This window comes from Trichomycterus rosablanca, chromosome 6 (assembly GCF_030014385.1).
Source record: "Trichomycterus rosablanca isolate fTriRos1 chromosome 6, fTriRos1.hap1, whole genome shotgun sequence".
Classification (NCBI taxonomy): domain Eukaryota; kingdom Metazoa; phylum Chordata; class Actinopteri; order Siluriformes; family Trichomycteridae; genus Trichomycterus; species Trichomycterus rosablanca.
The window spans coordinates 33,929,228-33,953,780 of NC_085993.1; the positions used below are offsets into that span (position 1 = coordinate 33,929,228).

The 24,553-nt window shown below is 40.2% G+C and overlaps 1 protein-coding gene and 1 non-coding gene across 2 annotated transcripts in view; both read right to left on the minus strand.

Annotated features, from left to right (window-relative positions):
• Nucleotides 1-1,564: 1,564 nt before the first annotated feature.
• Nucleotides 1,565-1,637, minus strand: trnak-uuu (transfer RNA lysine (anticodon UUU)). The gene has a single exon. It is a non-coding gene; the product is annotated as a tRNA-Lys (tRNA).
• A 6,572-nt stretch (nucleotides 1,638-8,209) lies between these two features.
• pcnt (pericentrin) overlaps nucleotides 8,210-24,553 on the minus strand; it is a 61,059-nt gene continuing 44,715 nt past the window's right edge. The window contains exons 40-52 of the mRNA XM_062997727.1: nucleotides 23,970-24,137; nucleotides 23,698-23,893; nucleotides 22,398-22,620; nucleotides 22,153-22,303; nucleotides 19,970-20,647; nucleotides 19,081-19,236; nucleotides 18,433-18,585; nucleotides 17,251-17,415; nucleotides 15,279-15,505; nucleotides 15,096-15,172; nucleotides 11,482-11,623; nucleotides 11,160-11,290; nucleotides 8,210-8,583 (exon numbers count right to left, since the gene is read on the minus strand). Of these exons, the coding sequence (XP_062853797.1) occupies nucleotides 8,540-8,583; nucleotides 11,160-11,290; nucleotides 11,482-11,623; nucleotides 15,096-15,172; nucleotides 15,279-15,505; nucleotides 17,251-17,415; nucleotides 18,433-18,585; nucleotides 19,081-19,236; nucleotides 19,970-20,647; nucleotides 22,153-22,303; nucleotides 22,398-22,620; nucleotides 23,698-23,893; nucleotides 23,970-24,137 (2,511 nt within the window). The 3' untranslated portion in view covers nucleotides 8,210-8,539. The remainder of the gene's footprint in view (nucleotides 8,584-11,159; nucleotides 11,291-11,481; nucleotides 11,624-15,095; nucleotides 15,173-15,278; nucleotides 15,506-17,250; nucleotides 17,416-18,432; nucleotides 18,586-19,080; nucleotides 19,237-19,969; nucleotides 20,648-22,152; nucleotides 22,304-22,397; nucleotides 22,621-23,697; nucleotides 23,894-23,969; nucleotides 24,138-24,553) is intronic.

Here is a 24,553-nt window from a genome sequence, read left to right on the forward strand (position 1 = left end):
GATTACAGTCAGTAATTGTAAAACTACAAAGTGTTTCTTTATGGTGAGTGGAGCTGATAAAGGTCAATATAGTGTTTGACCACTGAGTGGCACTCAAGACCAAAATTGGAAAAACTGGGTCCTTATGAGTAAAGAATGGTGTGGCTGGTGAGTGCTGCATAACAGTGGGAGACAGTTTACATACAGTTATGTTTCTAAAACCAGTTCATACAACCTGTGCTTTGTGATTTTGTGATGAAATTTGGTTTTAAAAATATACGGCAACAGAAATATGTATGCATGGTCATCAAAAACGCTCAAAATAGACAGACGGATATTCAAATAATGATTGATAAGTGGACAGATACCTTATATAGAGCAAAAAAAATCCCTACGCTATTATGCCACTAAAAAAAATTAACGGTTAATAGCATAAATAGTAACTCTGAAATTTCCTTCAGATTCTGACCCTACCATCAGTGGCGGAGTCAGACAATTTTCATAGGGGTGGCCAGACTGAGACCATTGCTCACACAGGGGTGGCACAGAAACTGATACCTTTTTTTATGTGGTCAATCACTCATTTACCTATACAGGCAGTAAGTGCCATGTAGAATTACATCACGAAGAATAATAAGCTTTTTTTCCTCTCTTCATTTTCTCTGACAAGTGAAAAACCAAAATATAGCCTATAACCTTAACATTATGAGGAAGAATATCCAAGCTATTCCTTTGCAATACTTTATCATTTGGCTGCCAACTTGTGTGTAATGATGAGACTCAATTGAACCCGAGAACATGCCAGTGTGAATGCATGGAAAACACATTTAAATTTTCTTTCAACAATATGATACAGACTGACCAACACTATTAAGCCAAATCAGCATTAAAAATAGACTTTACTTTTAATAGCCTTCTACAATGCTGGAGCTTCTTAAAACGGAATATATTCTTTTAAATAGAAGTGTTATTTAACTGCTATTACATTGTTTTCCAACAAAATCCGCCCAATTAGGCGGATAACCGCCCAATCTGGCAACACTGGAACGCGCAGAGCCAGCTGGCGCCTTTACTCGTAGCTCGCCACAAATACTACTAAATAGTAAAGTACTAGTAGCACTAAGTAGTAATGGTTCTGTAATTGTGTTGGTGGTTGACATTTATGTCGAGTGTATTACTGCACTGTTTTGGTGGAGAACTACTTCTTTGAGGTGCGCTGTTGAATTGCGTCCCTGTGAGAACACCTGCGTGCAGAAATGCTTCCGCAAAAAAAGTTGCCGGTGATGGGGGGGCCGGAGGGGTGGCCGAAGATTCATTTATGGTGGCCATGGCCACCACTGGCCACCCCCTGGCTCCGCCCCTGCCTACCATGAGCCTGACGCAGCTGAAATCAAACCATGCAACATAGCTCCTTAGCTCCAGCCAGTGTGTATTCCTCTCTAACCTCTCTCTTTAGCAAAGTTCTTTTCCCTGCATAACTGTTTCCTGGATGATTTTGTATTTTCGCATTAGTCTGTGATAAATCTAAACACTATTGTGTATCAGAAAGACATTAAGTAAAATACTGAAACGAGTGAAAAACGTTCGCCCGAACAGGGACTTGAACCCTGGACCCTCAGATTAAAAGTCTGATGCTCTACCGACTGAGCTATCCGGGCTCTGAGGCGAGTACAACTATAGTCGCTGTTATGAGAGAGAAAAAGCACAGTATGCCCCAACAATTACACAACATTTATTAAATTGTTTTATAAATCACGTATTTACAACCGCGTTTTAAATTTAGTATTACCTCACTTTCTAAGACGCTTAACATGGCTTAAAGTCCTCAAACAACGACCTAGGAACACCAAACGTCTGTGACGTATTACTAACCAGAAGTAGTTTAGTTTGTTTATAGGTTGTTTGGTGTTTATAGTATGTGGAAGCTGTTCAAAATGATACGGTTCTATTTTCAGGTATCCCCTTACAAAAGAAGAGAGTGTTTATAACCAGTAATAATTGAGAAGTTTGGTAGTCCTATGTCGTGTTATTACGTTAAGCCACCGTTTCCTTATAATAATAGGTTTAAACGGGTAGGGAAAAATATTACTTCCCTTTTGGATGGAACACAGGTTCGTCCATTCAGCAGTAGAAAGAACTTAGTAATACTTGATAGAAGTTTCGTGTTCTTAGGTTGTGGTTTTAGTACATTAAGCCACTTTAAGCTTTTTAGACTCTCCCGTCAGAGGATAACGTCGTGTCTACTAGCTGGAGGGGGGAGAGAGGGGTGGACTCACCTACCAATCAGATGGGCGATAACACACGACCTCAAGTGTTCTATTGCTTTTATTCAACAGTTTTTACAAAATAAAGAAAATAAATCAAAGAAGCCCTGAATTTCATATTAAATATGCTTTAATATTGACAATACCTTCCGCCAAAAAAGTAGTTCCACAACGAATATAAAGTTTAACACTACAAAGCAGACATCCCAAGTTGCAAAAACTCATTTTAGGGAGGTAAGAACAACAAGAAGAAGAAGGCAAGAACCTCCGAAGGGAAAAAAAGAAATAAAAAACCTCTCGCACACCAAAGGGGGTGATAACAGAACTCTTAGGAGCTGCTAACTGGGCTATTAAGCTAACTGTTCGCGTTACAAACACATTAAAGTTCGCTACATAGTGTACTAGATTGTGTATCAGATCGCGGATTTATGTTCCCTACACAGTGCGCTAGATTGTATTTCAGATAACGGATTTAAATCGCGATCGGAAAAAAAAGTCTGTGTCGCTGCCTGCGCGTTTGTGTGCATGAAGCTGGTCATTACTGGCAATGTCAGCGGAGTAATACAGTTGTGGTGTGAAAAGGCTGTGCTGTTATCACGAATATCAGCACGGTTAGAACGCTTCTCAACCAATCAGATTGTAAGGTCGGAACTAACTGTTGTATAATAATGGGGGGTTCAAGGGGGATGGTCAACAACAAATTGCCATGGTAACTTGACCCAGTCAGGCAGCCACAGTGGCACCGAAACAAACAGTCAATAAATTACTGTGGGGGAAGGGCTACGATACTCCTTAAGTGGTACAGTCTTAAAGTAGCCTGTAAGCATTTGCATTTTAATAATAATATAACTATATTTTGTTGTTGTTTTGCTTACAAGAAAATATGCTGCATTACTAATTATACCACTACTACTGATAATAATAATAATAATAGCATGTGCATAAAATCAGCCACATAACGAACATCAGTGTGTTTAACCGCTTGTTTATTGGAATATTTAACTTATTACTTAGATTCAAGGACTGGAGTGAAGTCGGTTCAGCCAAATCACAGTCCGCGGTGTTTCTGGTGAGTCTGCTCACTCGCCTTGTGTACTTAGAACTGTATTCAGAACTTGATTTAAAAAGGGATGCGAAGGAAAGCCATTTCTCCAAGTAAAAAGAACAGTGGGGACAACTATCTCTCTTGTAAAACTTAACAACCTTTCCCCTCCCTTTGGATTAATGTGTTTGTCATTTAGGGTGTCTGTTTTAAGTATTTTCAGTATAATCGTGTGTGATTTATACACCAAGTTGCCTTGGACATATCAAATTCTTTATGTAAAATCTGAGCAGCACAAATAAGGTTAATCTGAAGAATTCTCTTTTCATTGGTAATACAGTGGAGAGTTTTGTGCAGCATGAATCTGCCTTGGGTAACGCTAGAAATACAGCAAAATCTGTGGACTTTCTTAAAAAAAGAAAAACAGATGTTTGGAGTTAATAAAACTGTACATGCTGTTCTTCAATGGTCTGGACTCTCCCAGGACCACCACAGAGTAGGTATTATTTGGGTGGTGGATCATTCTCAGCACTGGAGTGACACTGACATGATAATGGTCTGTTAGTGTGTGTTATGCTGGTATGAGTGGATCAGACACAGCAGCGCTGCTGGAGTTTTTAAACACCTCAATGTCCCTGCTGGACTGAGAATAGTCCACCAACCAAAAATATATCCAGCCAACAGCGCTCTGTGGACAGCGTCCTGTGGCCACTCATGAAGATCTCAAAGATGACCAACATAAACAGCAGCAATAGATGAGCGATCGTTTCTGACTTTACATCTACAAGGTGGACCAGCTAGGTAGGAGTGTCTAATAGAGTGGACAGTGAGTGGACACAGCGCTGCTGTGTCTGATCCACTCATAGCAGCACAACACACACTAACACACCACCACCATGTCATTGTCCCTGCAGTGCTGAGAATGATCCACCACCCAAATAATACCTGCTCTGTAGTGGTCCTGGGAGAGTTCTAACCATTAAAGAACAGCATGAAAGGGGGCTAACAAAGCATGCAGAGAAACAGATGGACTACAGTCAATAATTGTAGAACTACAAAGTGCTCCTATATGGTAAGTGGAGCTGATAAAATAGACAGTGAGTGTAGAAACTGTCTATAGACAGAGGTGGTTTTTAGTGTTATGGCTGATTGGTGTTTGTGACTTGTATCTCCAAAGACTTGGTGTCTCTGCTTCAAGAGTTATCAAGAAATCTGCTATTCGTGGAACAATGAAGAACCTTCCAGGAAATTGTGGAGAGAAAAAATTGATTAGACACATACTGTACATGGTTTTTGCTATATCTCAAACCACCTTTTGTAGGATTTAATTAGACAACAAAATAAAGCCTATAAAGAAATGCACTACCTACAGTGAAACGTGGTGAGATGATTAAGGTGATTGAAGAAGCGTTCAGATAGTCAGTCATTTTTAACTTTTTTTTTTTTTATAATATACATAAAATATATTCCTCATTGATCAGACTGACTTTATTAAGAACTAAATTATTGGCCTTTAAGTTCTAAGTATATACATATGCACATTTTTTTGTTTGTTTTTCTTTACCTCCTATTTAAAGTTCAGCCAGTATCATATGGTCTGCTGTAAGCCCTTTCTCTCAGACAGTATGTGGTTTAAATGCACAGATGTAATGTAGAGGTCAGCTAAATGCTGAAAATGTAAATGTATCCACACTGCTAACAGTAATATCTCTTAAAATTAGCTTAGCAGTTCTTGTGTTGACGATGCAGCTGACTATAGTCTATTTTTACATTTTATTTAAACATTAAACAATTCCCTAAGATTACAGGAACAAATTAAAGGGGGCCAACAACGCATGCAGAGAAACAGATGGACTACAGTCAGTAATTGTAGAACTACAAAGTGCTCCTATATGGTAAGTGGAGCTGATTAAAAAAAAAAAAAAAAAAAAAAAAAAAAAAAAAAAAAGAGACTGAGTGTAGAAACAAGGAGGTGGTTTTAATGTTATGGTTGATCAGTGTATATGCATGGTGTACTTAATATTTAGGGGTGCCAATAATGTTGACCACAACTGTATGTAGTGGTGTTCAAAAAAATAGCAGTCCAACATCATTAACCTGATAAATCACTGTTTTTAAATTTACTTGAAAGTGTAGTAGAGTAATGAAAACAAAACAAACCCAACAATTAGGACATGCATGTCGCTCATTCTGAGTAATCGAAGCATTGATTGAAAGGGGGTTGTTCAAAATAATAGCACCGAGGAGTTTAATTGGTGAATTCATTCATTCTGCAGAAGAACGGGTGTCAATTTTGTCCCTTATTTAAGGTAGGAGGGTGGCAAATGTTGCACAGGTTGGTCATAGCGCATTTCCTTCTGAAATACTGGGCGAAATGGGTTGTTCCAGACATTGTTCTGATGAACAGCGTACTTTGATTAAAAAGTTGATTTTAGAGGGAAAAAACATACAGAGAAGTGCAGCAAAGTATAGGCTGCTCAGCTAAAACGATCTCAAATGCCTTGAAGTGACGACCAAAACCTGAAAGACGCGAAAGGAAGCGTGGAACTACTGTTCAAAAGGATCGAAGATTAGCCAAAATAGCAAATACTCAGCCAATGATCACCTCCAGAAAGATCAAGGAACATCTGAAGTTACCAGTGAGAACAGAATATGATTATGTGGAGCCAATTTACCAGCAAGAACTCCTTGCAAAGTCCTGTTGTTAAGAAAAAGACGTGTCCTGAATGGGTTAACATTTGCCAAGGAACACATTGACTGGTCCAAAGAGAAATGGCTCAACATTTTGTGGACTGGTGAAAGCAAAATTGTTCTTTTTGGGTCTAGTGGCCGTAGACAGTATGTCAGACGTCCCCTGAGCACTGAATTCAAGCCAAAGTTCACTGTGAAGACAGTAAAGCATGGTGGTACAAAATGATGATATGGGATGTTTTTCATACCATGGTGTTACGCCTAGTTATCACATACGAGGGATCATGGATCAGTTTAAATATATCAGAATACTTGAGGAGATCATGTTGCCCTGTGTCGAAGAAAAAATTTCCTTAAAATGGATGTTTCAACATGACAATGACCCAAAACATCTTGGTTACAAACAAACAAGATTGAGGTAATAGAGTGGCCAGCCCAATCCCCTGACTTCAATCCCAGAGAGAACTTGTGGGCTGACGTCTGAAACGTTTTTTTTTTTTAGGCAAAACCCAAAATTGCAGAAGAACTGTGGAATGTAGTTTAATCATCCTGGACTGGAATACCTGTTCAGAGGTGCCAGAAGTTGGTCGACTCCTGCAACACAGATCTTGGAAACGATTGTAATGCCACTAAATATTAGTTCAGTAATTTGTACTTAAAATTAACTTAAAAAATTTATCTATAAACTGAAAATGTTTAAGTAAATTACTTGAGTTTTTAAAGAAAAATGCTGGCACTGCTATTTTTTTGAACAGCCTAATATTAATTTTTCTTAATTTTCTGTAAAGGATTGACACAAACTGGCTAAATGTTGTTAATGTTTTGATTTAGAATTGAAAGTGTAGTATTTTCAGTGCATTTGCATTTATGGAAATAAAAGTTATTATAATGATTGTGCTTTATTCGCTTTTTTAAAATCACTGCTATTTTTTTGAACACCACTGTATATACAGTGTATCACAAAAGTGAGTACACCCCTCACATTTCTGCAAATATTTCATTATATCTTTTCATGGGACAACACTACAGACATTAAACTTGGATATAACTTAAGAGTAGTCAGTGTACAACTTGTATAGCAGTGTAGATTTACTGTCTTCTGAAAATAACACACAGCCATTAATGTCTAAATAGCTGGCAACATAAGTGAGTACACCCCACAGTGAACATGTCCAAATTGTGCCCAAATGTGTCGTTGTCCCTCCCTGGTGTCATGTGTCAACATGGCACCTCATGGCAAAGAACTCTCTGAGGATGTGAGAAATAGAATTGTTGCTCTCCACAAAGATGGCCTGGGCTATAAGAAGACTGCTAACACCCTGAAACTGAGCTACAGCATGGTGGCCAAGGTCATACAGCGGTTTTCCAGGACAGGTTCCACTCGGAACAGGCTTCGCCAGGGTCGACCAAACAAGTTGAGTCCACGTGTTCGGCGTCATATCCAGAGGTTGGCTTTAAAAAATAGACACATGAGTGCTGCCAGCATTGCTGCAGAGGTTGAAGACGTGGGAGGTCAGCCTGTCAGTGCTCAGACCATACGCCGCACACTGCATCAACTCGGTCTGCATGGTCGTCATCCCAGAAGGAAGCTGACGCACAAGAAAGCCCCCAAACAGTTTGCTGAAGACAAGCAGTCCAAGAACATGGATTACTGGAATGCCCTGTGGTCTGACGAGACCAAGATAAACTTGTTTGGCTCAGATGGTGTCCAGCATGTGTGGCGGCACCCTGGTGAGAAGTACCAAGACAACTGTATCTTGCCTACAGTCAAGCATGGTGGTGGTAGCATCATGGTCTTGGGCTGCATGAGTGTTGCCGGCACTGGGGAGCTGCAGTTCATTGAGGGAAACATGAATTCCAACATGTACTGTGACATTCTGAAACAGAGCATGATCCCCTCCCTTTGAAAACGTATTTGCCACTAAAATGCAGAGGTTAAACTAAATCCCGCTCTGTACCACACACCATCCGAGCCCCCAAGTGGTGGAACAAACTTCCCTTGTCTGTCCGAACATCAGAGTCTCTCGCTGTCTTCAAAAGACGATTAAATATTACTAAGTACTATATTACTAAGCACTTATTTATTTCTTGCCTAAAACAAAAAACAAAACAAAAAAACCCACTCTGGTTCTAACAGGGTTTCAGCAGATTTGTATTTTGGACTGTTGTCTACTTAAACTAGAGTAAGGTAATGTTCACAATGGAAGCACTTTTGTAAGAAATGCAAGAAACGTTTGAAATATTAAAATATTTATTAGATTACATAGAAATGGTGCAGTTAATAAAAAACATTAAAAAGTTTACAAAACAAAGCCAGTCTGTGCAAACATAAAACAGGGATGCTACACATATCTCCCAACCGTGAGTGTATTTACAGAGCATCTGGAGTACGAAACACTTCAAATGTAGAAAAATAGTAGCTGGGACTTCATGTGGGTATTGGTGTTTACAATAATTAGGTGAACAAAAATGAATAAAAAAAAAGGTACATTAAAATAATGTCATAAAATATTCAGTATATCGAACATACAAACTGGTGATAAATAAATGGCTCAGCACTCAGTCATCGGTCTGATTTTCTGGGATATGAGAATACTGAAGGGGATCCTTAAAAAAAAAAAGAGAAAGACAGAGAGAAGGGAGAAGTCATTACAATACAGTAGTGAACATATTTAATTACTTTTTGATTTCCCCGCACACTTCCACCCAAGTGTTTTAAAACCAGTACGAGTTCTAAAGTGTTCAATGTGACCGAAAGCACAAAATGATTCACTTTCTCCAAAGGGATGAAGCATACAGCAGGCTGGCCAAGCCTTCACTCACCTGAAGGCCACATGTAACCTGGTGATAAACAATTCAAATAGAGCCAGGTTCTATTCTCATGCAACCATTTCTGCCGAAAGCCCATCATATCAGGGAGACTCTGCCTCCGCTCCTCTCGGGGGACTGCAGGATGGGAGGATACGAAGATGATCAACAAAACACCCAGTATCCCTAGGCCAGTGTTATGCTTGATTTTAACGGCACGTATGCATCATGTGTTTATTCTGTAAGCTGATGCACAGCCTTAATCACAACAAACTAGAGACGTTGATTATTAACCAACAAAAAGTCAAGAAGTCATTAATTGTTGTTAAAAATGTCATTTACATTTATTTCCAACACATGATGCTTGACACTCCTCTCTCAATTGAAAAGTGTTGATTTAAAACGCATCCTAACTCACCCTTAGTGCACATACACGAGTATGTTTTACAGTCAAATTCAGAGATTATATGCATTTCTTATGCATAATAAATGAAACAACTATAACACCTTAAAATCACAAATGGTGAAGCTGCTTGGCGTCAGTCTTGAGCCAGACTGCATTTTAAACTCAGCACATGAAGATCTGTGTGTAATGTTTTGTACTAGAATGTGGATTTAGCTTTAACATACCGACTGCATTTCAATTTTTTGAGTAGCATGTTTAGTTTTTTTTTTCCAGCATTTAGCAGACGCTTTTATCCAAAGCGACTTACACAATGAGCAATTGAGGGTTAAGGGTCTTGCTCAGGGACCCAACAGTGGCAACTTGGTGGTGGCGGGGCTTGAACCGGCAACCTTCTGTTTACTAGTCCAGTACCTTAACCACTGAGCTATCACTGGCCATCACTGGCTATCACTAGCTAAACTGGTACTGCTCAGTGTTTATGTTCATCTTACTGTTCTACATTACAGTCATGCTCTCAGTTAAGCTGATGTAATCAAACTGGTAAAATTTAAACCCTTGCCACAAATGCTACTCAGTATCATACTATGTATGGCTATGAGCTTTATCATTCCCCTGTACCCTAATCATCTACAATATTTTTTTGATTATTTCCTAAGGGCATATTTAGCTGTGGTATTGTGATCATATTCTAAATGGCAGTGTGTGAACGAGCGATATAACTGCCAAGGTTTTGCTTTTAATGCAATATTATAAAAAATATGAAAATATAAAGAGTAGGGTTGCAATGACACCAATCTACATACTGGCCTTGGGAACGAATGTACTGTGTCATATGAAAGGAAAAAGTCATTTCTGACAAAATTCATACATTCATCAATTTACTTCATGCACATACTCAGTCTAGCAGAAAACTCAGCCTTAAACTCTCCACAGCCAACAGATCATCTTATGTAATCATCGTAGTTACTCTAGAACACCTGTCCATGGAATCATACATCGATAAGCTAAGATTACAATTCAAGTGCTCGAAATCACATTACCTTTAGAACCTATTTCTGTCAATTCTAGTTGATCTTTTATTTGATCTCTGTTAGTGATTTCCACTGAAGTGTGCAGTAGAGACCAGTGCAAGTACTGTGATACTGGTAATAATTCACAAAAACAAGGAGAGACTTATTTTATAAAACCTCAATGCATGATTAGTGTACGACTGTGCTTTTACAAAGCAGTTCAATTCATTAAGAATTCTGAATCTCACACCAGACAAACTAAACAGTAATGAACATATGTTCTCACTCCTGTTCTACAAAAATAAACACATTCCACTTTGTCCTTTGTCCACATACCTTTGGTCACAGACAGAACCTTAATTCTGTGGTTATAATGTCTAATATTGTGAGGACATTGTGCTTGTTGGACAACCCATTACAAAGCCATGGACATTATTATGTAGTTGCTCTGTTTTGCAGCTACAGCCTCCACTCCAGAAAGTTATCCACATGTTGTGAAGTGCATCTGTGGAAATTTGTGACCATTCAGTCAAAAGAGTATTTGGGAGGGCTGCCTCACAAACGACATTTAAAATGTATCCAAACAGTGTTCGGGTCAGTGCTCCGCTCAGGCCACTGAAATTCCTCTACACCAAATTTATTAATGCCAAAGTTTGAGCTGTGATTTTGATAACTCACTTTTAAATTGAAAAGTATGTTTATTAACTGAGACCTTAAGCTATATAAATATATACATATATGTAATACTACTGCTAAATGAACAAATTGTTGTTAGTGTTGCACTGGAGCTACAATAGTAATGTAGACCACAAGAGGAAGTAACCTTCAAACAGCTGATTGCCTACATCTGGCATAGGGTGTGAAACCTAATGTTACTTTTGACTAAACAAACTAGCACGCAGAGGCTCATTAATGTTGAACAAGAAGGTAGCTACTGCATGGTGCACCTCTTCTCTCACCTGGCCGAATAGCTCCAAGGCGCTGCTGAACAGCTTCTAAGTGATGAATGTAGTCAGCAAGGGAGCGTTCCTGGTCCTGGGAGGGGGTCGGAGTGTGTTCAGACAGAGTCGGGACACTGCTGGGGTAGCTTCTGAAAGAACAAAATGTAAAATAAAACCATATTATTACATTTTAAATAATACAGTGAAAGACTCCTTGTCCTATTCTCTATTAGAAAAGCCAAAAATTGTTTATTTATTCATAATGATCCACAACCCAAAAGCAGTTGCTGGTATTACGTGCAGATTAAGCAAAGAGTACCAGATTTTTTTATAAAATTACCGGTTATGCAGTCTAAATGGTGATTTGGCAGCTGGAATCAGAGACGAGACCACACTACGCTGTGAGAGAATGAGGTCACGGGTGGGCGGAGAGTTGAATGAAGCTCCAGACTGCTGTGGTTTTAGAACCTCTGTCCTCAAAGCTAAGATGTAGAAAAATACAAAAAAACGTTTGAGCAAAATACAGTTATTATAACTGTCTGTGCAGGTTGCCTGAATGTGATATTAGGATATGCTAAATCCCATCACTGCCCTTAATTTAACACATTTTCAGAGTCTAACCAAACTACACGCTGAACAAATATGTTATATATTTCTTTTGTTTGCACTGGAATACATACAAATTTAAATTTGACATCACTGAACACACACATCCAGAAATGGACTAAACAAAAATCATCGGCACTCTCAACCAGAGATGGGGACGAGTTGCACTTGACTCGGACTCGTTTCATATGACTCGGACTCGACTCATGACTCACAAAAAATGACTCGTAAACAACAAGAGTCCCTAGCATCAGCATGTGTTAACATTAGTTATGTGTGACAATTCTACGTATATACATATCTAAGTATTATTACTGTAAATATTCTGCTCCCTAATAATGCTCCGGCCGTCTTAACCCGCAACGCACACAATGGGTAAATGTTACAGCCAGCTTCCTACACGGTTTGAAGTTCACTTCATTTGAACATTTTCGTTACCTTTGGATTGGAATCTCACTTAAAATGATGGAATACCCTACGTAGTGCACTTCACAGGAACAACTAGGGTGAATGGAACGCTCCGACAGAATTGGCACTAATGGTTGAAAGACCGCTTTCTGAACCAATCAGACCTTCTGATTTTAATTTTTAGTTGTGTTGTATCGCCATTATAAGCTCTGTATTTAGAGCCACCTCTATGGCGTGCCATTTGTATGTTTTTTCAGAACACTTTAACTACACGAAAGATGTTTAAAGAGGTTGAGATTACAAGAGATGTTTGAGTTTTATGCTTTTCAGAAATTTTAAAATCTTAGAAGAAGCTGTTTTTCTAAAAATTTCTTTTATATCTGATCCAATTAGGTATAGATTTCTGTCCTGGGTAAAAAACTCACATTCACATAGAATATGTTTAATTGTTAAAGTAATTGAGCAATGAGAGCACTTTGGGGTCCGTTCTCCTTTTAGTAGGTGTCCATGTGTAAGGTTTGAGTGTCCTCTTCTGCACCGTGTGAGGGCTACTTGGTCCTCCCTCTTCTGAGTATAGTTAATTTTGTTTGGTTGTATGCTTCGTTGAATTTCCCCGAGTTTGTTATTTTCTTGTAAATTCCAGTCCTCTTGCCATTTTTCTTGTATATAGCTCCTTATGAGGGGTCTTAAGTCTGTTGGTGGTATGTACAGTCCCTGACAGAAGTTCTGTCGCTTATCCCTGTTGTGGAAACAAAAGCTTATAACCTGACTTTAAATTCATCCATTGGTTTTAGAAATGACTCATATGAAAGCTGAAACCCTCCCAAATGAGGTTTAATTTACGAAAATAAATTTGCTTCACTGCAGAAATATTGATCATTTAATGAACACAGAAAGGTCAGATTTTGGCAAGACAAAAGTTTTGTCGCCCACAGAAAGTAATGTGAAAATCAAACAAATAATTTACTTCAAATACAAAGATATGTTTCATAACATTGGTGAATGAAGTTGTGGTGCTATTAGAGCCATATTTAATATTTTGTGTGACTTCCATGAGCTTTAAGGACTGCATCCATGCGGTTCGACAATGATTCATACAATTTATTGATGAAGTCATCAGGAATAGCAAAGAAGTTCATCAAGATTCTTTGGTTTTGTCTTCCAAGCTTCCTCTTTCATCCTACCCCAAACATGCTCAATGATGTTCATGTCTGGTGACTGGGCTGGCCAGTCCTGGAGCACCTTGATCTTCTTCGCCTTGAGGAACTTTGATGTAGAGATGGATGTATGAGATGGAGCACCATCCTGCTGCAAAATTTGACCCCTTTTATGATTGGGAATGTAAGAGGTAGCTAATACTTCTTGATATTTTAGGCTATTGATATTGCCTTCCACCTTGCAAATGTTTCGCACACCCCCATACTGAATGTAACCCCAGACCATGATCTTTCCACCACCAAACTTAACAGTTTTCTGGGTGAATCTTGGATCCATACGGGCTCCAGTAGGTCTCCTGCAGTATTTGCGGCAGCTGTGGTGTAATTCAACTGAAGATTCATCTGAGAAATCCACCTTCTGCCACTTTTCCAGCGTCCATCCGTTTAGCAGGCTGTGGGCCTTTTGTTTAGTGCTGGCTTCTGGGCACTGATTCGACCATGGAGGCCATTTCGAGACAGAATCCTACAAACTGTTTTAGTTGACACAGGGACTTGAGGTGACCAGGCCTGGTGGAGCTCTGCTGCAGTGGAAGAGGGGCTGGCTTTGGATTTTCTAACCAACAAACGTTCCTCCTTAGCAGTTGTCTTGCGGGGTTTGCCGGACCTGGGCTTGTCAAAAACATCTCCAGTCTCTTCAAATCTTTTTTTAATTCTTTGTACTTGACGCTGAGACACATTAAAGGTGCCAGCCACCTCTGCAGTGGATCTGGTCTTCAGCCTCTTGATAATCAAGGCTTTGGTCGCAGGGTGGATGTTTGGCATGTTGTCAGAGGTGAAGTTGCAGTTCAAGTGAAGGTCTGGGGTGCTGGGGTTCTTTTTATACACACCCACTAATTAACCGATCAATTAGTGAGCACAGGTGAGACTGTAAACTAGGATTGGGTGCATTATATGACAAGGCGACAAAACTTTTGTCTTGCCAAAATCTGACCTTTCTGTGTTCATTAAATGATCAATATTTCTGCAGTGAAGCAAATTTATTTTCGTAAATTAAACCTCATTTGGGAGGGTTTCAGCTTTCATATGAGTCATTTCTAAAACCAATGGATGAATTTAAAGTCAGGTTATAAGCTTTTGTTTCCACAACAGGGATAAGCGACAGAACTTCTGTCAGGGACTGTATATTGGTGTGACTGGTTGTTCTGCTGCTCTTTTGGCTATGATATCTGCTTAATCATTTCCCCTTATACCCTTGTGGCCTGGTATCCAACAAAACCTCAGAATTTTATTTGATTCTTCCAGTGCTTTCAGTTTATGCAGTATTTCTTCGAAGATGGGGTGTTATTTGTTATTTGTTTGAGTCCTACATTGCAAATAATGCACAGTCAAGCCATCCAGTGCCAGATGCAGCCCTAAAACATCTGTAAACCTCCCATCATATCAGCAGTAGGGTCCTCCTGGGTCTCCTACCACAGTGTCCTATTTCATTCAAATGACGACAGAAAGGTACGAAGGTACTTGATCCACCATTAAAAATCTTTTCTGGATTTGGATGGGAGAGAAAATTTCAGCAAGTCAGCTATAGTAACCTGGGCCATAAACGTCTCAATCCAGTTCAAATGGAGGAAAGCTGACTCAATCTTTGTGTATGTCAGTACACAACCGGTTACCTGCCACAGGTGAGTTTAAATACAACTTAAAGGAGCATCACATGACTAAGTCCAATTTGATTAGGTGCAAAGAGTTAAAAACTTAAGTTTGAACGTTCTAAAAGGTTATTTACCTGCACTGTTAATCATGCCACTTCCTAGAGAGTTTTTCCTAGTAGCTCTCTGCCATTTCCTTGTGAGGAACTTCAGTCTGAGGGGAAGCAAGCATGTAGTTATTAAGGACATTTAACTATGCAAATGGGCATTACCAGATGTGTTGTACATTTTTTACATTTTAAAGTCTAGTCCCTGCCTACCTGGAGATGGCTATGACCACTCTAACAGCACTTCTGAAGCGGTTAATTGGTCTGGAGGCTTGTGTCTGGCCAAGTGATGGGTGTGCTCCCATTCGGGCTATTAGAGCTAACGTGGCCTGCTCACAGTCCTGGAAGCCTCCAAGCAGTAGCAACAAGTAGCGTTTCTGATACACCAATGACTTTCTGTAGCTCTCCGCCCTCAGGTACCTCTCATAGAGCCTCTGCAGCTGCAACATAGGGTAATAACAACAGTTAAAATCATATCAAGTACTCATTTAAAACCAATACCCATGTGTTGGTAAACATCCCTAATTTAAATGTTACTGAGATGCAAGTAATTGTTCCACTGATGATTATGGACTAATGCTATCTGTAAAAAACTTCATTTAAACATACCTCAAACAGCTAAGTAAGGGGTGATAGGGTAAATATTATGTACCAGTGGGTTAGGGCAAGTCACAAGTGCCCAGTCTCAGTCTCTCTGATCATAATTTAAATTCTACACATTTTAGAAGGTTTCCCGTTTAAATTAGAATGATAACATGATCTAATAGATCACTTAATAGTAAACGTATTTTAATTTTAATACAAATTATTTAAATAATAAAACTCGTGTTTTTTACATTACATTTTGCAGTCAGACTCATGATCAGTATGATCATACACTAGTCTAAACAAAGGTCCTTAATTGATGGGCACACACTACAGAACATTTCACCCAAAATTCAGACTAGGGACCAGAGCCGTAGATAGAGAGAGTTGCGACACTCCTTGATCTCGCCGCCACGCGGTCACGTGGCTCATATAACCCTCCGATAGTTCCAAACAAACCCGGTGCTGTCATGTTCTCATATGGGACAGGCAGCAGTAAATGAAATATTAAACAGTAAATAATAAACATTTGTACAATTTCTGGGTATTTTCACCTGCCTTTACATTTACTGCATCTGCTTTAATGTCAATTTGGTAAATAAAGTGTAAGATTGATGTTTATAATGACTTAATAGGTCGTTCTTGTTAACACACAGTACATTATATTAGCATACATTACATAATGCGATATCATTAAGTAGTTTAAACAGTTTTTTATGTTTTGTTTTTTACATAAACTAATCTCCCTTCACTTTTCTGAGGATTCATAATAATAATCATTTTGGTTAAACACTAAGTCATGTGCTGGATTCATAAGGTTTACCTGCACTAAATGAACAGGTTCATAAACACACTACCGCACCTTTAACATTATAGTGCATGTACATGAAATAGCATTCATTCATCTATTTCATGAGTAAGTAATAATTTATTTCTACATGTAATACATGAATTAATTCATAATTAATATGCACTAGTTCATTTTGTCTAATGTAAGTGGTGGACAAGGTACACAAACCATGTAGCTGAGTTGAAGTAGAGATATCCAAGGTAAAATATTACTCCAGTAAAAGTACCTCCACTAAAGTACTAAACTAAATTTACCTTCAAATGTACTTAAGAATGAAAGTAAAAGTAGCATGATTTATTATGGCTCTGATGTTTTATTATCATTTCTGTAACAAGACTCTTGATTAATCAACTTTTAATTAATCAATTTTAGGTCTAGTGTCAATAATTTAGCTTAGCTGACTAAGCTAAATTCAGTTATACCTATTAATTAAGATAAACATGTAACATTTAGTGCTGAGCAAATGCTAAACAATAACAGTATTAAGTATATTAATGACATCAAATTCATTATTTTTTTAAAACAAAGCAACAAACAGCTAAAAATGTTTGATAAGTAGTGGAAATGAATGGGGCTCTATGGGACATTTGGAACTATACAGAGCTCCACAACCCGGAAGCTGCACAGAAAATATGTCCCGCCCCCTTTCCAACGGTTCCCTATGGGAGTGTCGCCACTCTGTTCTCTCTACCACTCTGCTAGGGACTATAATGATTTAAGGAGCAAAATTCTGACAGCAGTAAGATTCACCTTATTGTTGGACAGATCAGTGAGGGGTCGGTTTTCATTTCTGGATGTGGCTTTTGTTAGCTCATCCTGAGCCTTGTGTAGAGCAGATTGCAGAGTAGCTTTTTCCCTTTGCCAGGCTAGCTTCTCTGCTAATGTAGATTGGTCCAGCTGCACAGAAGATCTCTCCTGTACACATAGTTACATTATTTTACTAAAAAGGTACATACATCACTACAGCTCCACAAACAGATCAGTCACATGTGAGTCTAAGTGAGGAAAATCCCAAATCTATGCCATGATACGATAAAGGAGAGAAAAGAGGAAATGAAAATTTAAAATAGAAATGCAAGAGAATTAGAGACCAACAATATCTCAGTATCAAAGCAGAATTTTTTAAAACAAATGATAGCCGCTCAGGTGGCGCAGCGGTAAAAAGACACGCTGCAACCAGAGCTGGATTCTGAGTACATCGTTTCGAATCCAGCTCTGCCTCCCCGGTTCGAGGCTGGGCGGCTGTATGAGCAACGATTGGTCGGTTGCTCAGTTGGGGGGTGGGACAAAGAACCGGATGTGGGTCTCTCTCTGTCAGAATGTGATTACGACCTCTGCCGGCTGATTAGAGGCGCCTGCACAAGAGATGAAGAGTGCCCTTAGGGTGTGTCTCTCCGCATGCAACGCTAGGTGGCGCCAAACTCATCAATGTGTGGGTGGCAAAAATGCATCCTGCTGCTGCTCATGTTTCAGAGGGGATATGGGTTAGCTTCGATCTCCTGTGTCAGGGCAGGGTTCGGCATAGACAGAGAGGAAGCACGATGCAAATTGAACAATTGGATGCACTAAAGGGGGAGAAAAAGGGGAGAAAACAAAAAACAAATAATAATTAAAGGTTATTATGAATAAGCAAACATGCCAACATTAGATAATCAGATAACTGATTGGGTGAAATAACAGTTGTGAGGTACAAGGACATTTTGCAGCAAATTTTGAGTGTTTTTAAACCACAATCCCCCCCTCCCCCAATCCCAAACCAGTCTTCTAGGGTTTGTTGTCTGTACTGCCGATTTCAAACGTTTTTTTGTATTTAACTACTGACTGCGGTTAATCATGATATTAACCCCATTTGGGGTACCTTTAAACCAGTCACCTAAAATAAGCTGGGCTGGTAAATGGCATGTTTGCTTAACATCTGATGAGTATGTGTACCTGTTTAGTGTGTTTTAGGTTGTGCAGGTCTCTCTCCAGACAGGACAGTGTGTGTTTGAGAGAGATCTTCTCTTCACTCAGAGCTGCAAGACGCTCTGCCAGCTCAGAGTTCTCCTTTAGCACACGATCCAGCAACGAGGAGGAAGGCGAGCCCTAAACAGTTAAAAACAGATTTTTTCCATAAGCTAAATATGATGTGAAATATGATCAAACAATTCAAGTGAAAACAAGCCTTTAGAGCAAAGAAAATTCTTTGTCCCAGTTTAATCTCCCAATTTAGTCATTTCCAATCCCAGAGCGTGAATTCTCTGCTGCTTGCACAACCACAGATCAGGACAGGCTGGATCATCACACACCACTCCTGCATCTTATCACCTGTTTTGGGTTCCCATGAAGACCAATGCTAAGCTCCATACGCAGATACACGGACCAGTCCCCAGAGATCATATATCACATAACCAGTCCTGCAGAACCCTTTTGACCTTTTAGCCCTCAAACAGGGCCAGTTGTGTTCATTTGAATGCCCAGCCAGGTTGCTGAGGGTTTGAACACCCTGCAGTGGCATGCCAGCACGTTAGACAGATGCACCACCCAAGCACCCAATCAATTTACAAACAATTTAGTTTAAAAAGAAGGTGTGTAGATAACCTGTGTGTGACTGATAATTGTGCTGTCCGTCGTATGCAATTCTCTGTGCAGGCGTTCTGAGGTCAGCTGCTTCTCCTGATGCTCCAGATCGGCCAGAGTCTGCTGTAGCTGTTTAAGACGCTGCTGATCTCGCTCACGCAGTGCCTCCAGCTCCAACTACAGACAGAGATTTTAATTATATTCCAATCAAGATTATTACAACATTACTCTGTAAAGTATACTGTAGAATTTCATACTTTGCCCAAGTTAAAGCCATGAATTGAAACCCAACATTCAGGTGGTATATTACACTACCGCCCTACCACTGAGGACAGCCTAGGTGCAGCCCTCCTTATAATATCTTGGCTTGGGACCAGTGCTGAGAACGCACCGATTAGTGCACCTACCAATGGCTAGGCTAGACATAACCAATCATGTCCATGTAGGCCCCTGACAAGTTAATAGCACCACTGAGATTGGAACCCTGGATCTCCGCATTAGTGGGCTAGTGTATTTTACAGCTACGCTAAACAAGCATCTAATTAAAAACATTGTCTTAAATAAAAAAAAAAAGACTTTTTGGCCCCACTGTATGTATTTATTGGCAGACACTTACAGATTCGGCTGTAGCAGATTTCTCCTAATTGCATCAATCTATGTTAGGGGTAAACACCTCTAAATACCCCATGTAACAAAGTAAAAAAAAAGTATTTTGTTATGAATCAAATCCCCATTCCTCGTTTTGTATTTGGTTTACTTTCTCAGTTGATGATTTTGCAAATGCTCTACTCTGAAAACTAAGTACAACAATCCTGATTTCATTTTTGATAAAAATGCTCATATGAAAATTCTATTCAGACTAAACCTTCCAATTGTTTATTAATTTATTTTGCTAAAATAAAACCCATACCAATTTCTCTTTGGTGCGCTCCTGCCGCCGCTCCTTGTCCTCCTGCTCCTGTTTCTCTCGCCATCTCTGCTTCTCCCTCTGCTCCTCTCTCATTCTCTCCCTTTCCTTTACTTCAGTCATCTTCCCCTTCATAGCATCCAACTCTGTCTGAAGCAGAGATGCTCTCTGTCTTTCCGCCTCCAGATTGCGGCTTACTTCCACCCGCTGCGCCTGCAGGGCTTCCAGGGCAGCGTGAAGCCTCTTAATCTCATCCTGCACCTCCTTTTCCTGTCTGCGTTTGCCCTCAAGCACTTGGGTCTGCAGTCGCTCCACTGTGGCTGCAAGTTCTTCAGCCTGTCGCCGCTCCTGATCCAGCTGAGCCTGCAGTTCCTGGATGAATTTTCTGTCGTGGGCATTCGTAGTCTCCTGAGAACGAGCCTCTTTTTCTAGACGACGAGCGTGCTCCTGAGCCTGTTGCGAGAGGGTGCGTGAGAGGCCAGCTGTGCGAGAGCGCTCTTCGTCCAGGCGTGCCAGGGCCAACTCGGTGCGCTCATGCTCTTGTGCCAAAAGGGCTTCACAGCGAGACTGCTCGATCTGCAGTTCAGCACGCAGGTTACTGACGAGCACACGCTCCTGCTCCAAGGCAGAATTCATTTCATTCAGACGGGAAGCCTGCTCGTTCAGGGTGACGCGCAGAGACTATAAAAGAGACGTACATCAAGTCAAGAAAGTGAAATCAAATTATAAAGTGGCATTAAAACATGATTAAGTTTATCCTGTTCAGGGATGCCTGGGGTCCAGTTTCCCCAGAACACTGGGCGTAATGTAATAACACACACTGAACAGGACACCAATCCATTGGTACAGGCTTCCAGTATCCGTAGTTTCAGGTGCTGCACATCTCGTATCTTCACAGCATAGACAATGGCCCCCAAGGTCAATTGAATGGCCCCCAAGGTCTCCCGATCTGACCCCCTTAGACTTTTATCTTTGGGGTCATCTGAAGGCAATTGTCTATGTTGTGAAGATACGAGATGTGCAGCACCTGAAACTACGGATACTGGAAGCCTGTGCTAGCATTTCTTCTGCGGTGTTGCTATCAGTGTGTGAAGAGTGGGAGAAGAGGGTTGCATTGACAATCCAACACAATGGGCAGCACTTTGAACACATTTTATAAGTGGTCAGAAACTTGTAAATAACTCATGAAAGAATAAAGTTACGTTAAAACCAAGCACACCATTGTTTTTCTTGTGAAATTCTCAATAAGTTTGATGTGTCACATGACCCTCTTCCCATTGAAAAAACTAAAGTTGGATCCAAAATGGCCGACTTCAAAATGGCCGCCATGGTCACCACCCATCTTGAAAAGTTTTCCCCCTCCCATATACTAATGTGCCACAAACAGGAAGTTAATATCACCAACCATTCCCATTTTATTTAGGTGTATCCATATAAATGGCCCACCCTGTACATACAGATGTGATTGGCTGACAGGCCAATAACACCATTGGGGATTGGAAGCCTGTCTAGCAGTAGCAGGCTAGCAAAATTTACCGCTGTGCCATCCGAGTGCCTCACATTTAATATTATCACAAAATACTCTAATAATGATAACAAATAAAGTGCAGATATTTAGGGAACACAAATGCTGGCTTGCTAACAATCACCCAGCCAATAACACTAAAGCATCTTCCTCAAGGGCCCTAAAGTCCACCCTATCCTACCTCCTAACAAACATGGCTAATATTCTAACAGTTAGTATGTTAAGACACTAACATAATATTTATATTTTGACACACTGTCTTTCCCTTCAATAACAGCAACTAGACACCAGGCAGATTTAAATATTAAAAGCTTTTCCATTAGTAACACACCTTTACTTATATGGTTTCCATTTATTAATATTATTTCTGTGCTCTTTGCATAGAAGAGCAATGTGCGAGACTATTTACAATCCAGATTTAACAGGACCATCTTATTCTTACTATAATAGGACAGGTGCATTTATTTGTAGCATCCACCACAAAGATTGATTGAATTGTGTGCTTCCAAACCTGACCTGCTTTAACTATATTTCATGATTAAAATACACAGTGTGTGTTAAAATGTCATTAAATGCTACTGTGTCAAAAACAGTTACAACCTGTTAAAGTACAAGTTGTGCTACTTTGATTACTGCACAACACTGAAAATCAGCAACATACCTCATGAGCTTGTGCGCTCTCCTCTTTTTTATGGAGGCTACTGAGTCTCTCATGATGAAGTTCCTCCTGCAGCTGCTTCACTCTGACCCGCTCTCTCTCCACAGCCTCCACACAAGTCTGCCGTTCCTGTTCCTCACTCTCAAGCCTCAATCTATTGTTGACAAGACATTATTAAGCAACTTTAGACAGCTTCTCACATCATGATTGTTCTAGATCTTTCACAGCATCAAAAATTTCTTGGCTACCGTAAATTATGGATCTGGCTCTGGAGCTCCTCTTGGCTTTTGCTGGCCGAATGCATTTGGAGTGTGCGGCTCTCTAGCTCTGCCTTCAGCACAGACACCACCTTCTGCTCCGCTGTTAATTGAAGATGCTGCTCACCGAGTCTGGTTTGCTCCTGCTCTAGGCTTCGTCGAAGGTTTTGTGAGGTAGTTTTTTCCTCTTGCAACTGCCTCTCCACATCATCGGCTACAAATCCCACACAAAACAGCAGCAATTAAAAACCATTCTGACTGAACTTACATTCCACACATTACTTGGAGTGTAAATGTGTGTACAGAGATATATAAAAATCATGCCAGTATTATTATTGATGTATTAAACATCAGCATGTTAAGGACACTGCCTGTTTCAACTTGCCTTAGTTTAAATGTAAAAGTGAAAAGTTTTTATATTCTTTAAAAATATTTCTTGTAGTAAAACATATCCTAAACCAATTTGAGATCAGATGCAAATGTGACACATTTACATTTTTAGCATTTAGCAGACGCCTTTATCCAAAGCGACTTACAGTACTGTGAAAGTATACAATCTGAGCAATTGAGGGTTAAGGGCCTTGCTCAAGGGCCCAACAGCAGCAGCCTTGCAGTGGTGGGGCTTGAACCATCAACCTCTAGGTTACTAGTCCAGTACCTTAACCACTAGGCTACACGTTCCCTATTTTCTCCATGTCTGCATTTTCTTCCAATGAGGAAGGTAATACAGCAAAATATATCCGTGGTGCAAGTTCAAGCATGTCATGTATTTTAATGTAATCAAAATTGATCTATGGGGTGCTCAGGTGGCACAGGTTTGAATCTCTGCCAACCTGGCCTGTAGTCCACACAAACACAACTGTCCGTTTTGAGGGAGGGAAGGTTGGACAAGGTCTCCCTCCGTAGTGTGCAATCTTCAGGACTGGGACAGGTTATTATGACCTTCCATAAGTTGCTCTTTAAGCCAGTTTCTAAAAGTCCTGGTAGAGACTTAGAACCATCGGTCACTCGGGTGCTCTAAAACAACTGGCTAGATGACAAGCCACCTCCACAATGCATACTGTCTGGTCGAGGTACCAGCATGATCAGTGGAGAAATTCAAGGAGCATATTGTGTTCTCGTCTACATGTTAAAGAATTACCACAGCAGAGGCATGTGCTAGCCTGCAGCTCTCCTAGACCATTGGGGGTTTCATACATGTAACAGATCGGAGGTGAAAAATCTCTGGAACTTCGGTCATCATTAAATTCCTAATTACAAGTTCAAGTAGTGAACACAAATGGACAGTCACCTTGTTTGCGCAGCTGCTGTTGCACCAGAACACCGTGCTCTCGCACTGTATGCAAGGTCGTCTGCAGCTCGCGTAGCTGTTCCTGGCTCTGCAGAGTGCATGAATGCAGCTGCGCATGCAGACTGCGAATTTCAGCCAGTAGACTGTTCCGGTCTGCACTTAGCAACTGCTCCAGAAACCGTCTCTGCTGTTCCTCCTGAGAGAGGTATTGGTAGAGTTAGCAAATAGAATGACTGAGAAGAGATTAGAGACAGTGCACACTTGCTAAGAACCTGTTTTTGAAGCAGCTTCTCGATTTGCTCCAGCAGGGAAGCATAGTCTAGGGGAGCAGCAGTTTCCATAACGTTCTGAAGCTGTGCATGAAGCCATTCCCTCTCACTGTCAAATACACTCCGAACTGCCTGCAACAGCTCCCCTCTCCAGTCTACATCACCATCCGTCTACAAACACGCAAAAGAGCAAGAGTTCAAATGTGATATAATGAGGGTTCTTCAAAAAGTTTCCACACTTCAACTATTTATTAAGAATTTCACTTTTCTACAGTCACCTTCCGATGCATTTTTTCCAGTGTGATACCAACTTTTTAGTGCCATCAGCAAAAATGTTTTTGGTTGAGCGCATAGCCACTGATGCACCGCTGCTTTCACATCACATGAAAATCTTCTTCCTCTAAAAGCTTATTTGAGCGGCCCAAAAAGGTGGAAATCAGATAGTGCTAAATCATGACTGTAAGCTCTCTCAGTCCCTCAGACATGACCAATTACTACTCCTCCCACCCTCACCATTTACAACAAAAATATGAAATTGTTTTTGAAGATCAAACTTTCTGAAGATCCCTCGTGTTATATAATTGTTA